A 13,714-nucleotide genomic window follows, 5' to 3' on the forward strand; every position below is an offset into this window, starting at 1 on the left:
TATGTAGCGAAAAATACGGTAAATGTGCTTCTTATTTTAACAATGTAAAACTGTAAAACTCCAACTCCAAGTGCTTCTAGCCACTCCTTTCATGCACTCCAAAGAAAAAGGCACCTTACTCTCCACTTCCTTGCACAATAAATCTGTTGTGGCAAATCCAGATCTAGCCTTTCCCCCTAAAACTGAAGAAAGCAACCCAACCTCCAGATCCAGCCCCGCCCTGTCTCCCCCAACCTGGCAGCCAATATCAGGTCCAAAATCTCTTCTGGCTTCCAGCCTCTCACCTTCACAGAGTAGGCCAAAGAGATGGTTACAGCCAGAGGCAAGCCTTCAGGCACAGCTACCACAAGCACAGTGACACCAATGATGAAGAACTTGACGAAATACTGGATGTAGATGGGGGTGCAGTCGGCCAGCCATTGCCTTCCTTGAATCCCGAAGGTGTCAATCACAAAATACAGCACCAGGATAATGACTGTGATGGCTGACATAATCAGTCCTGAGGAGGAGGAACAGGAACAGAAAGAGAAGGCAGGTGAGGGCAGACCACCAGAAGATCATAGAGTTGGCTGGACCACGGTGATAATTTTATAGTTGCCAACCTGGACTGAGGGGTACTAATCAAAGCTTACTGATTTCAGGTCTCACATTGGAGAGAACTGAAATGCACCAGTTAACTTGCACAAGAGCACCTCTTCTCTGTGTCATCTCTCTCCTCCAAGAGGTGTAGAGACTACAACAGAGGTCAGTGTGGGGTGCTTGGTTCCCAATGTCAAGCATCACTGTCACTTAGCAAGAGGGAGAGATACAGGGTGCTCAGTGTAGGGGCACGAACAACCGCAAACCCAATCTGACCCTTCTGCCATCGCCTCAGCACCAGGCTGAGCTCCCTACACCTTGCACTCCCCCCTCTCAGTAAGCAGCAGCAACAGCCAGTATCAGGAAGGCAGGGGCGCATGCAAAGTCACTCCCGTCAGTCACTGCCACATGTTACCAATGAGACAATTTTGCCCCGCCTTTGAACTCATTACTCAGGATGAAGCTTCTTTTCTCGGCCTTGTAGTTGCAGAGAAATGGTTGGCATTGCTTGTGCCTGCATCTGCTCTGAGAGCAATTTGCTCAAAGGCAAACAAAAAGGAACAGTCTCTCTAGTGAATTTTATTCATTCAATCTTCCTATTCTCCCCCTTTTTTGAAAAAGTCATGTATCAGGATTTTTCAAAACACTTGGGTTAGCAGGGCTGGCAGGGAGGAAGTCTTGGTTATTTTGGCTAATTGGGGTGCAGTGTCAACTGGAATCTCAGCTGGACCTAGGAAATAGGAAGCTGTCTTCTAGTGAGTCAGACCATTGGTAAACTTCTAGCATAGCACAGTCTACTGGAAGTGACACTCCAGGGTTTCAGGGCAAGAGTCTCCCCGCAGAGGCTGGGAGCAAAGTCTTATCTGCAGAAGCTGGGGATTGAACCTGAGACCTTTTGCATGCTCTACCACTAAGCTATGGCCCTTCCCGTAAGCACTACATGCAAATGATTTTAACAAAACCCAAACAGTATGTATTTTCTTCCTTTACAGAAAAGCTGCTTTGGGAGTTGGAAATTCGGAGCATAGAGGCTGCTCTTGTTTCTCTGCCATAAATGGTTCCTCCTAAAACCAGCTTTCCTCCAAACAATTTCTTATAAAGGTATTTGGGGTGTTGTACATGTTTGCACTTAGGCCCTAAGGCAACAAATTTAATCAAGAGCCATTCTGACATTATTCTGATATGGATCTTTGTACAGTTACAGTGGGAAGGAGGCCACCACACTTTAAAAGAACAAGGAAAATTAAACCCAGCCAGAACTTTAGTTCATCTGGCCCAATATTATTTCCTCTGACAGTCAACAGTTCTTCGAATTCCCAGGCAGCTACCTGAGACCCTTCAGCTAGAAATGGTAGGACTGAATTGGGAACCTTCCATGTACAATGTGTTCACATTACCAGTGAGGAAGCAACAGAGAACGTGGCATTCATACAGATGTTTTCAGATTTAATCCCTGGTTTTCCAGTTAAAAGAATTGCAGATAGCAAGGAGAGAAAAGACCCTGGGGAGGTGTTGCCAATCAGAATAAATACTGAGTATGGGGCTGGGTTGACAGAGCAATCCTATTTACACCTACTCATAAGTAAGTTCTGCTGGCTTCATTCTGGTATGATCCTATTTAAGGGCTTGCCCACACTTCTGCTTGTCCCGTGCCTAGAAAACATGAGTCTGAGTGGTTTTTTGCCTGGCCCATACTTTTAAGGCATGGTCAAAGTGGATTTCCCCTTGTCCTGCTCCTTTTACAGGGAAAACCTACTCTTTAGTGCTAAATCGGAGCAAATGTCAATTCAGAAAAAACCTGAATTGCCATTTGCTCCAATTGAGCAATAAAGAGTGGTTTTCCCCAGGGGAAAGCAGTGGGACAAGAAGAAATATGGATAAGAAGAGTTTGGATTTGATATCCCACTTTATCACTACCTGAAGGAGTCTCAAAGTGGCTAACATTCTCCTTCCCCTTCCTCCCCCACAACAAACACTCTATGAGGTCAGTGGGGCTGAGAGACTTCAAAGAAGTGTGACTGGCCCAAGGTCACCCAGCAGCTGCATGTGGAGGAGCGGGGACGCGAACCCGGTTCCCCAGATTACGAGACTACTGCTCTTAACCACTGCACCACACGCCCTAAATGCACACAGGATTGCAGCCTAAGTCAGATTTTGAACACTTGAGTGGAATTGCACTTGACTTCTTTCATGCTTGATTTGGATCTGCCTTCCTTGCCCATGCACAACAAACAAACTAGGGAGACAGCCTTGAAAGACGGCCAAATCCTGCCTCTATTGACATGCTCACCTGCTTTTCCAATCTGAACTGCCAAACGGGTGAGTTTCCCCTGCAACACTGACTTCTCCTTCTTTGGGACCTTCACCTTCTTCTTCTCCTCCTTCTCCTCGTTTTCCACCCCTTCTTGGCTTTTCAGTGGCTGGATCTCCAGGGCCACACCATCTTGAGTTTTTGCTGGATCCAGGGCGAAACAAACAGTGGCTGAATGAGTGGGAAGAACAGCTGAGAAACACTTTAGGTGCAACAGAAAGAGAAGGAAGGACGGCACAGAGAGGGAGAGAGAATCCCAGTGCACAGGAACCCCAACAACAGACACAGACACTTGGTAAACCTAGACATCCAGGGAGCCCTGTTCCACATCCCTCCGGAACAGATGACTGAAGCAGGTGGCAAAAAAATCCCCCCTCCCAAAGGCCAATACATTTCAACATCTCAGATGACTACACCTGGAAGGAAGGACAGCCTTGCTAGGAAGGCACAGGAGGCACAACTCTGGGGATCTGTTTCCCAGATCGGCTTGCTGATTTGCTGCATGTCCCTGTGCAAGGCATCTCCTCCATGAGCATTTCTGTAAGATGGAGTTATTGGTACTTACCTCACTGAGGTAGCAAGGTGGAAGCAGTGCAAAACCTAACCTGTGAACAGCTATTATACTCAGACTCCCATGGCATGACTAAAGTCCTCTGCTCCGCAGCAGAGGCTGGTACTGGCTATTTTAGAGGCAAGTGCAAGCATCCAGGAGCGCAGATGGACAAAGTGCAAGGAACCTCTGTCCAGGCTCTGGGATGGTTTACAGCTGAAGAACTCAAAAGAGTTCAGCAAGTGATCCGAGCTGCTTGATAGTTAATATTTGCAGGAGGTTCTCCTTATAGAACAGCAGATAAGATTAGCTCTTATTTTAAATCATCACCTGAATAATTGATACAAAACTAGAATTGTTTTTAGCTGGAAAATCTTTCCTCTGATCAGATCCCTTTCATTGATCATTTTAAGGCCTCTGGGAGCTAGTCTTTTTCACTGTACATAACACAACAATTGTGGAGTTGTTGGGTGGGGAGGGAAAGAGGAAGGTTAATTATGAAGGGGCAAGGACTGAGTCAACTAATAGGAAGGGAATCTGTTAGTCTGTTTCCCACCTGTCACTTTTGTGGTCTAGACCACAATGTCTTTGGAACCTCTCCAAAATACAAGAGGCAGATCCTCAACTGGTGCATATCAGCACAACTGCAGCAATCTGTGTCACCTTCCAGAGGCAAGGATTCAATCCCTAAAATCCCTGAAATAAACAAAACAGTTCCCCCACCTTTTTTCTCTTCCCAAAGTGATGCGGGTTCAGATGAATGTGTATGTGGCTGCTTTGTAACTGATCTGCACAGTTAGGATTGAAGGACATGATGGGGGAGTGGGGGCCAATCCCAAAATAACCCGAGAGTTCAGATCAGAAGGAGGGAAAACTCAAAACTGTTGAGAAAAAAGGAAGAGAAAGAGAAAGGAGAAGGTATAGGAAGAGGGAGAACAGACAGGTGCAGAAATGGGCTTCTTCACCATAGCCTGGAAAGAACAGGGGGTGAAACATATCAGAGAATAGACACTCACTTTGATTCAAAAGGCCATGAGAAGAACAGAGTGTAATGACCAGGTGTGCTGGACCCACCTCAGGCCCCTGATTAAAAAGTAATGATTTAGGGGTTTGGAGCAGAATGAGATAATAATTGGGGTGATCCTGGGCATTTATGCAGCTTAGCACAATTCCACCAAGCTAAAATATTGTGGGATCCCACAGGATAAGAAGCTGCAATTTCATTTTCAGCACAACCTCACAAATTTAACTGTGGGGGGGGGGGATTGCTTTCTTATGTTCCTTGACACTTTTTGCATTTTTGTTTACATCTTGCGTACAGCAGCCTATCCTTTCTTCATGAAGAAATGAACAATTTTTGAAACTTAGGGACTGGAGAAAAATATGTATGACTAAAACCCTGTCAGCCCTGAAATGCAATGCTCAGCTAGCAGGGGGTGCTGCAACGCCAGATATGGGAAGCTGCCCAGCAAGGATGGAAGTGGTGGGTGGTTAGCACTGTGTTAATCATTACACCCTCTTCTAGAACAACAAGGCGAGATCCCGCCGTAGCAACAAAGAGCACAGACTCATGGGAAGAAGGAAGGAGGAATGCTCAGTAGTTAGTGTGGTGCTGGTTCAAAGGATGGAGAGGCTGGTTACCTTTGTTGCGATTTTCGGGGGCTCCGGGTTTTTTACCTGTTCAGACAAAGAGAGAAAGGGTGGAGCACTGAGCACACGGTTTGTGACATCGATGTCCCTGTTGGTGGACACCCGTATGCGGGGGCTCAGTGCTCTCTTGGGGAGGCTGTCGGACATGGGAGGAAAGCTATGCACGACACAGCTGCCACCTGGGCTGAGCACCATCACAACAGGGCTGGAGAAGTCCAACGTTCCTCACAACTAAAAAGGCCACTGCAAATCCCCACCTTCCAGCTTTCGCCTTCGCTCTAACGGAAGCAGCAAGCAGCTGCAGAAACAAGCATCGCTTCGAATCAATGGAACTAGCCTTGGGACTAATGGATATCGGGGGAATGATGGTGGGGTTTGGTTCAGCTCCCTGCAACAACAAATGGGGAAGCTTATCCTTGGACTTCCATTCCATGTGGAATTTCTAACCTAGAGACTCCCAAACTCTGGTGCATCAGGCCCTCCCTGGCTCCCAAACCCAAATAAAACATCTTCAAAAGCATTAATATAAGGAACCTCTTTGGCTGCTCAGGTTACATTCCAGAGCAGCTGCCAAATGCTAAATAAAATTCTTTGCTACTCCACTTTCTTCAGGAAGGAGATCTTTGTATAATGGAAGAGCAGTACAGAGCTTGCCCAGAACTGTTCCTACTGAGGAATGAATCATATTGGGAGAGTTGCAGATTGACTCCAATCCTCTCTACAGGACAGTTCATAAACAGTGCTAACAGAAGCAGGCAATTAGAATTCATAATATGCCACAGCCATATAAGTCCATGGCCCACAGTGTGATGTAAACCTGCAAAGATCAGAGAGAGCATCCCCTCCAGCAAAGCAGCTTTGCATCATTTTCTTATGGATTTCAGTCTGCCCTCAGCAGACCTGAATAAAGTTTGGCATGCGGATTTTGCCAGATGCAGCCCTTTTAGTTGAGAGTAATTAATCCAGAATAACTATCACACCCTGATTTCCTACCAACCAGTCAATTTATGAACTTAAAAGAATAGGAAAAATCCATCCTTTTACCACTTATTCACTGCCCCAGTTTGTAAGTATGGAACAGCGGTTCAAAAAAGGAAAAAGGAAAAAAGAGTGCGTTGGGGCAATAAATCTGCATTAAGTGACTAACAGCACACAACCCTACACACACACACTCATGCATAGGTTCCATGGAATTTGATGGGATTTGCACATACATAATTATACAGCCAGACTGAGTGAGGAGTGGAATGGTTATCCTGATGGTAATGTTTTGATTTTTAAATGTTCAGGATTCTTTATTTGTATTTTTCCCCCCCAGAAGAGAGAGAGAACCCCACCTCCACCAACATGACTACTTTCTTTATGCAACTAGGGCACATACTGAATAAGATTGCTCAGTATCTTTGGGTGGGCTGGGCGGGGGAAGGGGGTCTGTTTTTACTATGGCCGATTAACTGGTCTGCTTGATTCAGCAGTAACAGTTTTTGCAGAGCTCTGTGGGTGTAGAAGCTCTACTAAGCCTTGGGGGTGCAGCTCAATTCATTTTGCATCCTCCAGGTACTAAAAGATGTTTTTTGGTGAAGCTAGTAGCTACTACTGCAGGTATTTCAATTTCTTCCAGTTCCGAATTTTCAAAAGGTAGGAAGAAGAGGCAACTCTTGTGCGTACGAATGCACACACACCTGACTCTCCAACCCAGCTTCATCAATATATTTTATTTTTAGTTCAAGACAACAAAACAAAATTCCCTGGAGAGACAGTGTTGACTCCCATCTGGCTACTGGGGGAACAACAGTCTCTTCTCTGCTTCACTCTGTCCCTGTCTGTTTAATGCTTCCGACATTGGCTGTCCATTAGTATTGTTTCAGTGGGGAGGATGCTGGCGATCCCACTGCATGGCTTGTCGGGTTGGGTTAAAAGTACAGGTGCCACTTCTGCTAACTGCAGTGAGCAAGTCAGACCTGTGGGCAGGGTTCTGTTCGTGTAAATGACATGCCAACATGTTTCGGTGGAAAGTGAGAAAGCATCAAAGCCTTTTTTGGAAACCAAACCTACTGTGAAGAACTGGGTGTGAATTAGATTGGCTTATGTGCCAGCATAGTCAAATGCACGCTGACCTGCTCTGATTCAAATTGACTGCTTTGCTATAAACCAGCTCTGATCATGCTTAGCATTTGAAGTACTGGTGTAGAGCCAGCCCTTATCATGCTTAAGAGTATGAAATCAATGGTTAGTTAGGACTGTCTGGACCCAAGCTACTATGGTCCAGTTTGAGTTTATTTTTCTGAAAAATTAGACTAAGAATGACATACCCCACAGTCATCTAGTCTAGCCCCCTGCAATGCAGGAGTCTTTTGCCCAACATGGGGCTCGAACCCCCAACTCTTGAGATTAAGAGTCTCATATTCTGCCAACTGAGCTATCCCTTGGTCTTTCTGGGGATGAACAAGTTAACAAATGTATTTGTAAAATGCTACAGAATGTATTCCTTATTACTAATTTCAGTGATAACATGCTCCAAGCAGTGTTCTTCCATCTCTGGTTCCCCACTAGGTGCTGTTGGACTCTTAGCCAATGGTTAGGGACAATTAGCATTGTAGTCCAAAAATGTTTAGGGACCCAAGGTTGGAAAATACTGCTCTAGTGGACCGTGGGCACCAGCCTGCACAGGTGGCTGGTAGAAAGAACAGAATTCTTTCACAAGACACCTCTCCCAATCAAGTTATCCATGAATGATGGCAGAACATATGCATCCTACTGTTCCCTCTATTCCAACTTCAGTAAGGCAGGGGCTTAATAATTTCAGATTACAACAAAAAACAGAGGAGAAATATGTACTTGGTGGCAACGTCTTAGGGACAAGGAGTTTGGGGAGGACTTTGATCATTCCAATGATGTGTCAACTTCCCTTTCAGGGTTTAGAGAACATGAGGAAAATTCTACTTGATCACACTAAGAGTTCTAAAAGAGAACTCAGACATATGTTTTTGGGAAGCTCAGAAGCAACAATCCTCTGTCCCATTGCTTAACTTCAGCACTGGGTCTTCAGAGGTGTAATGCTATCATGACTAAATAGCCATTGATAGACTATTGACTTGTCTTTATCCTAACTAAACTCATTCTCTAAGTGCCTAACCTTATACAGCCAAAACGGCACCATCCACACACAACAGTGAGGTATCAGCAGACTTGGAGGTTTTTAGATGTGGAACGCTCTCCCAACAGAGATTCAGCAGGCATCTTCCAACTTTTAAGCACCTGCTGAAAATTCTTCTTTTCTGCCAGGCCTATCAAGGCGATACAGTACTTCCACAATGGTTATAGATGCCTGTTTTTAACATGTTAATGTTTTTATTCTATGATATTATGTTTCATGTTTCTATTCTGTAAATTGCTTTGATCTTTTTATGATAAAGTGGTATATAAATATTTCTTATAAATAAATAGCCCAGTGCAAACTGAACATTCTCAGTTCCCATGGAATACTGACCGTTGGCATGGGGGGATGGAACTGGATGTTTGAGAGAATGTCATGGCTGGCTGGTTGCTGCCCTATTTGTTCCACTCCATGCTGCAACGTTTTGTTGAAATTCCCATGTGTCCCTTTTAAGAAAGCTAACTCTGCCAGCTTAAGAAGGTAGCTCAGTGGAGCAAATCCGTGTATTGTTTCTAAAACTAGTTATGGATAGTAGGCCCCAAGGAATCCTGTCCCCACCAACCCCACCCCAACTTTTCAACTTTACTGAGCAGCAGCTGAATAGGGAACAAGAAGAAGTTGCTGGAAATTCACTAGCCTCTTTCATTGGCAATGCCTGTACCGGCTACATCTTGAGTTCCCAGCATTGGACGCAGAACTCCCAACATCTCCTCCTCCTAAAACTCACAGGGTTTCAGTTCAGACACTCACACAAAGGGGAGCATGTGTTCCACTCCAGCCACCAAGTGTCAATACACCTAAGGAACTCTCAGATGATGCTTCCCACAAAAGCCTGGCTCAAGAATCTTCTTACCTTTCTTGACCTTCTTCTCCTCTTCCCCTTCTCCAGCACCCAGTAGAGTAAAAATGATTCCAGTTTGTGAGTTGATACCCACAGCCGAGACCATCATTCGACCAGAGCCCTCCATCACATGAGTCCCTGTTGAAAAGAGAAGGCAAAATGTGGAGAAAGGCAACCAGGAGGAATGGAGAAAGCACAATGAATTCTGCGAGAAAGTGCAGAGAAAAATAGAAGATGGAGCCTCATTTCTAGGTTCACTTGCGATTTCCAGAACTTCATGAGTGCGCTGGCTTTGCCATTCATTTCATGTGTGCACTGGCTTCTCCATTAATTTCAATGAAAGGGGCAACAAAGCATATGCAAATAAGTGCATGCACAGAGCTGGCCTCTCTGGTAAGAAGGAATGGGGAAGCTCTTTCAGATGTGAACTCCATGAGTGAATGAGAGCCCATGTGCCCACAACAGATAGCTGGATAAGGGCAACTCAGTTCTTGAGCTACCCTTGCTTTTTCCTTCCATAGATCCCCATGCCGAAGAAAGGCATCAGGGATGTTACACAGAATGAATTATTTTGTTGGGCAACGAATGGAGCGTCATACTCCAGCACACATCACCATGTGCTTACTGAGAATGAAACAGGAGGAAGAAGCCTGTTATGCTGGCAGTTCAAAGTGTGCATGCTCCTCCAGCAGAGGATCAATCTTTAGGCCTGTCAACATAGCACCTCATTGCTCAGAGTGAAAGAGGATAATCCTGTCTATAACGCCCTAGAGCATCACAACATAACTTCTCTATCACAGAAAAGCTTATGGAATCTCCACTAAGGATGGCCAGCAGGGCATGGATAATTACAAGCAGATGCTCCCAGGATAAAAAGAACTCAAACACAACACCAAATGGGTTAGAGTTCAACTTATTGTCCCTAATGTATACCAGGATCCGAGTTGGCAATCATGACAGACTTACCAGAAAGCAGCATGGGGTCTTTATCCAGAGATTTCTTCACTTGGTCTGACTCCCCAGTCAGAGAGCTCTCATCAATTTTCAGATCATTGCCTTGGATCAGGATCCCGTCTGCTGGCAACAAATCACCTGGAAGAAGCAAAAATCAACATACTCTCAAGAGTTTCCAGCTATTCTCCACCAAACCTGAAGTGACTCCATTTTCACTAATTTCTGAGATCCAGAATCTTGAAAGGGGAGATACACCAAACTCGCATTTCTACAGAAAGACAGGTTATGGGGTTGGTGTGATGCTTGCAGGAAAGAAAGTTCAGAACAGATATAGACAGTATGCGGGTTTTCAGGCAGGCTAATAACTGGGATGCGTTAATATGAGTCTGAAGGAATCTGATGTTTTCATCTTCAACCTTATTTTTTGGCTCAGAAATCTTATTTGCACAACTACTGAATACCCATGAGTGACCTCAGTGCTGGGTTCTTCATACTACACAGCCATTTCCCTCCTCACTTCTTTCTAGAAATGCCCATCTTCCAATTCTGTTGGTCAGAAATAGGAGGGAGAGTTAAGGAGAAAGAGGGCTAATGGATTTTTGGTGTATTGTTGGAAGATGGGCATTTCTCTGACCAACTCTATAATACACCAAAAATCCATTAGCCCTCTTTCTCCTTAACTTACTGTTAGATTCCCCATCCCTGCCGTTTGCCCATAATATCTTCCCACATCATTTTTCACCTCCTACACCATACCAACACAACACTACCCCAGCTGCTCTCATAACTTTCAGGCCTATCACACCCACCTCTATCCTCGGGAATGAAGTTCTCTGATGGATAAGAGACATTTCCACTGCCAGTGCAGAACATTCACATAGCTCAGGGATAATAACGAATGACAAAAACACCGTGACATATGGAAAGAAGGAGCAGATTGTCCGGCCAGTTACTGTATTTCACTCACCATACTTGATCTGAGCAATATCCCCCACCACAATCTCAGCCACGGGGATTTGGATAACCTGCCCCTTCCGGATGACCGTGAACTTCTGTTCCTGTTCGATCCGACTCTGGAGACCCCGGAACTGCTTCTCTTTGCTCCAGTCATTGAAGGCCGTGACCAGCACCACAATAAAGACCGAGAAGAGGATGGCTGCCCCTTCAATCCATCCAGCTTGAGCCTCACCTTCATCCTCTACGCCAGCTGCTGCTTGCCCACACACTGCCATGGGATGACACACACACACACACACAGAGAGAGAGAGAGAGAGAGAGAATGTTTTCAGTAACAAACTTACTTTTACAGCCACTCTCTGCCAGTTGCCCTTCACAAAAAACCATGAAACAGAATTATTTGTTTGTGACACTAGCATAATACTTGCTACCTGCCCATATTATGATGAGCAGGCAGTGAGACGAGGGAAGTAATAATGTTCTCCAAATCATTAATACAAAATAAGGAAGGAACTAGTCTGGGGATTTTTTTGTAACAAGTGCCCTTGGTGAGTCCCTTTGAAAGCAGAGGAAGGCACATTGCACTAGAAGCTAAGAATGACAAAGAGTCGAAAAGGGAGGAATTATTTTTATCCACATAATAAAGGTCACTACATAGCATAGTAACACATTTTCAAAAGCATAAGTCTAAAACCCTCTACACACTGACCAAAAGTGAATCCTGCTGGACACAGCAGGACTTACTTCTGAGGGAAAATGTGTTAAGATTGGGCCTGGAGCCTTGTAGCTGGACAGTGGCAAGGAAAGTCTGTGCACAGTTGATGGAAAACTCCTATTCATTGAAGGAGACATGCTCAGGGACAGCCCATTCACAAAGCATTAAATGTCTTGATGACACCAACCAAGGACATTTAAGAAACATAAAATAACAAAAGTACCACTTGCTCTTTTCTCAATGTCATTCTGGCCCTATTTATTGCCCTTTACTCAGCTATTCCAAACCACCTTGGCTCACAGGTTCAACATTACTCTGTCTCTACAAAACCATTAGGAAAAATGGTTTCCTCTCTTGGTTTTCCTCTCTTGGTTTGACTTGTTACCCCACAAAGCTGTCCCACCCCCAAATTCAGGGGAAACAAGGAAAAGTCCACAAACCAAAGCAAACTGTCAGAAGGTACCACAATGGTTCTCTCTGACCCCCCCAAACCCCAAAGCCATCCCCAACACACACCTTAACTTCTCTCCTCTCCATCCTTCCCATCTTAGGGAAGCAGTAAACAACTGTACCTAGTATCCTAGATCAGTGTTTCCCAACCTTGGGCCTCCAGCTGTTTTTGGATTACAACTCCCATCATCTCTAGCTAGCAAGACCAGTGGTCAGGGATGATGGGAATTGTAGTTCAAAAACAGCTGGAGGCCCAAGGTTGGGAAACACTGTCCTAGATCATGAAGACTGTAATTTCCATGCAGCTGAAAACATGTGAAGGGTCTCAGATGAAAACCTTTGGTGGAATTCAGTGTCGTGTTGATACAATTGTGTCACCAGCACAAGCATTTTTGCTTGGCCAGTGCGGTGATCTCCCCTTCCCATGCCCACCCACACTGTTCTAGGGGTTCTCCTGACCCCATTACAGCAGATTTGGGAGAGGCGTGGGCTGTCTGGGAGGGGCACCCTCTTGTGCTACCAGGAATCTCTGTGCTGGCTTCCACTAGCCTACCAAATTGCTTAAATCTGGCTCTCTGTGTTCGCAGTGACTTCAGATGTGAAGGCTCTATCATTAATGATTGCCTGTTTGTAGGAGCGGATCACTTGATGTTGCTATCACCAAGTAATGAATACGCAAGCATGAGCCAGCCCCTGGGATCTTAAAGTTGGAAGGGACTACTGAGCTATCAGGTTTAGCATCTGCCTGCAAGGCAGAACCAGAAATGGCTGTGGTTCTTTGAAGCTCCCTAAGATACTTGCTAGCAATCCGCCCTGCTTCTTTTGGGATGAAGGCTGAGAGCCATTCTTGTTTAGACAAGGTTTTTTAATATCCCTTAGGACTCGGGTTTTAGCTGGTTTATCTAATGCTTTTGAGGTTGCTATATTTTAACTATGTTTATTACTGCTTTATGTGTATTCTACCATGTTGGAAGCCACCCTGATTTTAAGATGGGTGAGATACAAATAAAAATAAAATCAAGTTACCCATACGTCAGAGTCAAAACAAAATAAAAAAATTCCTTCCAGTAGCATCTTAAAGACCAACTAAGTTAGTTTTTGGTATGAGCTTTCGTGTGCATGCACACTTCTTCAGATAATATGTCAGAGGCAGTGCCAAAAGATGACAGCAGGTGCCTGCAAAGTGGATGGCTCCAGATAATTCAGGCAAGTACCCAGATGTTATAGGGTGGGGCAGAAACCTCCCCAGGGCCACCAGTTAATCCAGTTTGGGGAAGATTTTTTCTCCAAGCCCAAATACGGCTCACAGCAATTACACTGTGTATACATCTGCAACTACACTGGAAAAATCTGGGAATATTTTATTTATTAAGTTGTTTTTTTTTACTCCTTTCCACTTAAAGTAGCACTCATAGCAGCTTACACTTAAAATTGCAATATAAAACCCTTCAAACTATATAAAAACAATAGCCTAACCCAGCTCAACCCAAATGCAACAGCTGTAACACCAGACGATAACAAAAATGGGTGAAGAGGACAGTGTTTGCTGA

General features: G+C 44.8%; 1 protein-coding gene across 8 annotated transcripts in view; it reads right to left on the reverse strand.

Moving 5' to 3' along the window:
- The window catches only part of ATP2B4 (ATPase plasma membrane Ca2+ transporting 4), a 166,996-nt gene that overhangs the window by 42,723 nt on the left and 110,559 nt on the right, over positions 1–13,714 (reverse strand). For 6 of the 8 annotated variants that reach the window (XM_079982346.1, XM_079982353.1, XM_079982347.1 and 3 more), the window contains exons 4-9: positions 11,010–11,267; positions 10,055–10,180; positions 9,101–9,226; positions 5,082–5,117; positions 2,870–3,034; positions 285–499 (exon numbers count right to left, since the gene is read on the reverse strand). In XM_079982346.1, the coding sequence (XP_079838472.1) occupies positions 285–499; positions 2,870–3,034; positions 5,082–5,117; positions 9,101–9,226; positions 10,055–10,180; positions 11,010–11,267 (926 nt within the window). The remainder of the gene's footprint in view (positions 1–284; positions 500–2,869; positions 3,035–5,081; positions 5,118–9,100; positions 9,227–10,054; positions 10,181–11,009; positions 11,268–13,714) is intronic. The other 2 variants (XM_079982350.1, XM_079982352.1) reach the window with 1 other exon arrangement.

Source organism: Podarcis cretensis (genome assembly GCF_951804945.1).
Source record: "Podarcis cretensis genome assembly, chromosome: 6".
NCBI lineage: Eukaryota > Metazoa > Chordata > Lepidosauria > Squamata > Lacertidae > Podarcis > Podarcis cretensis.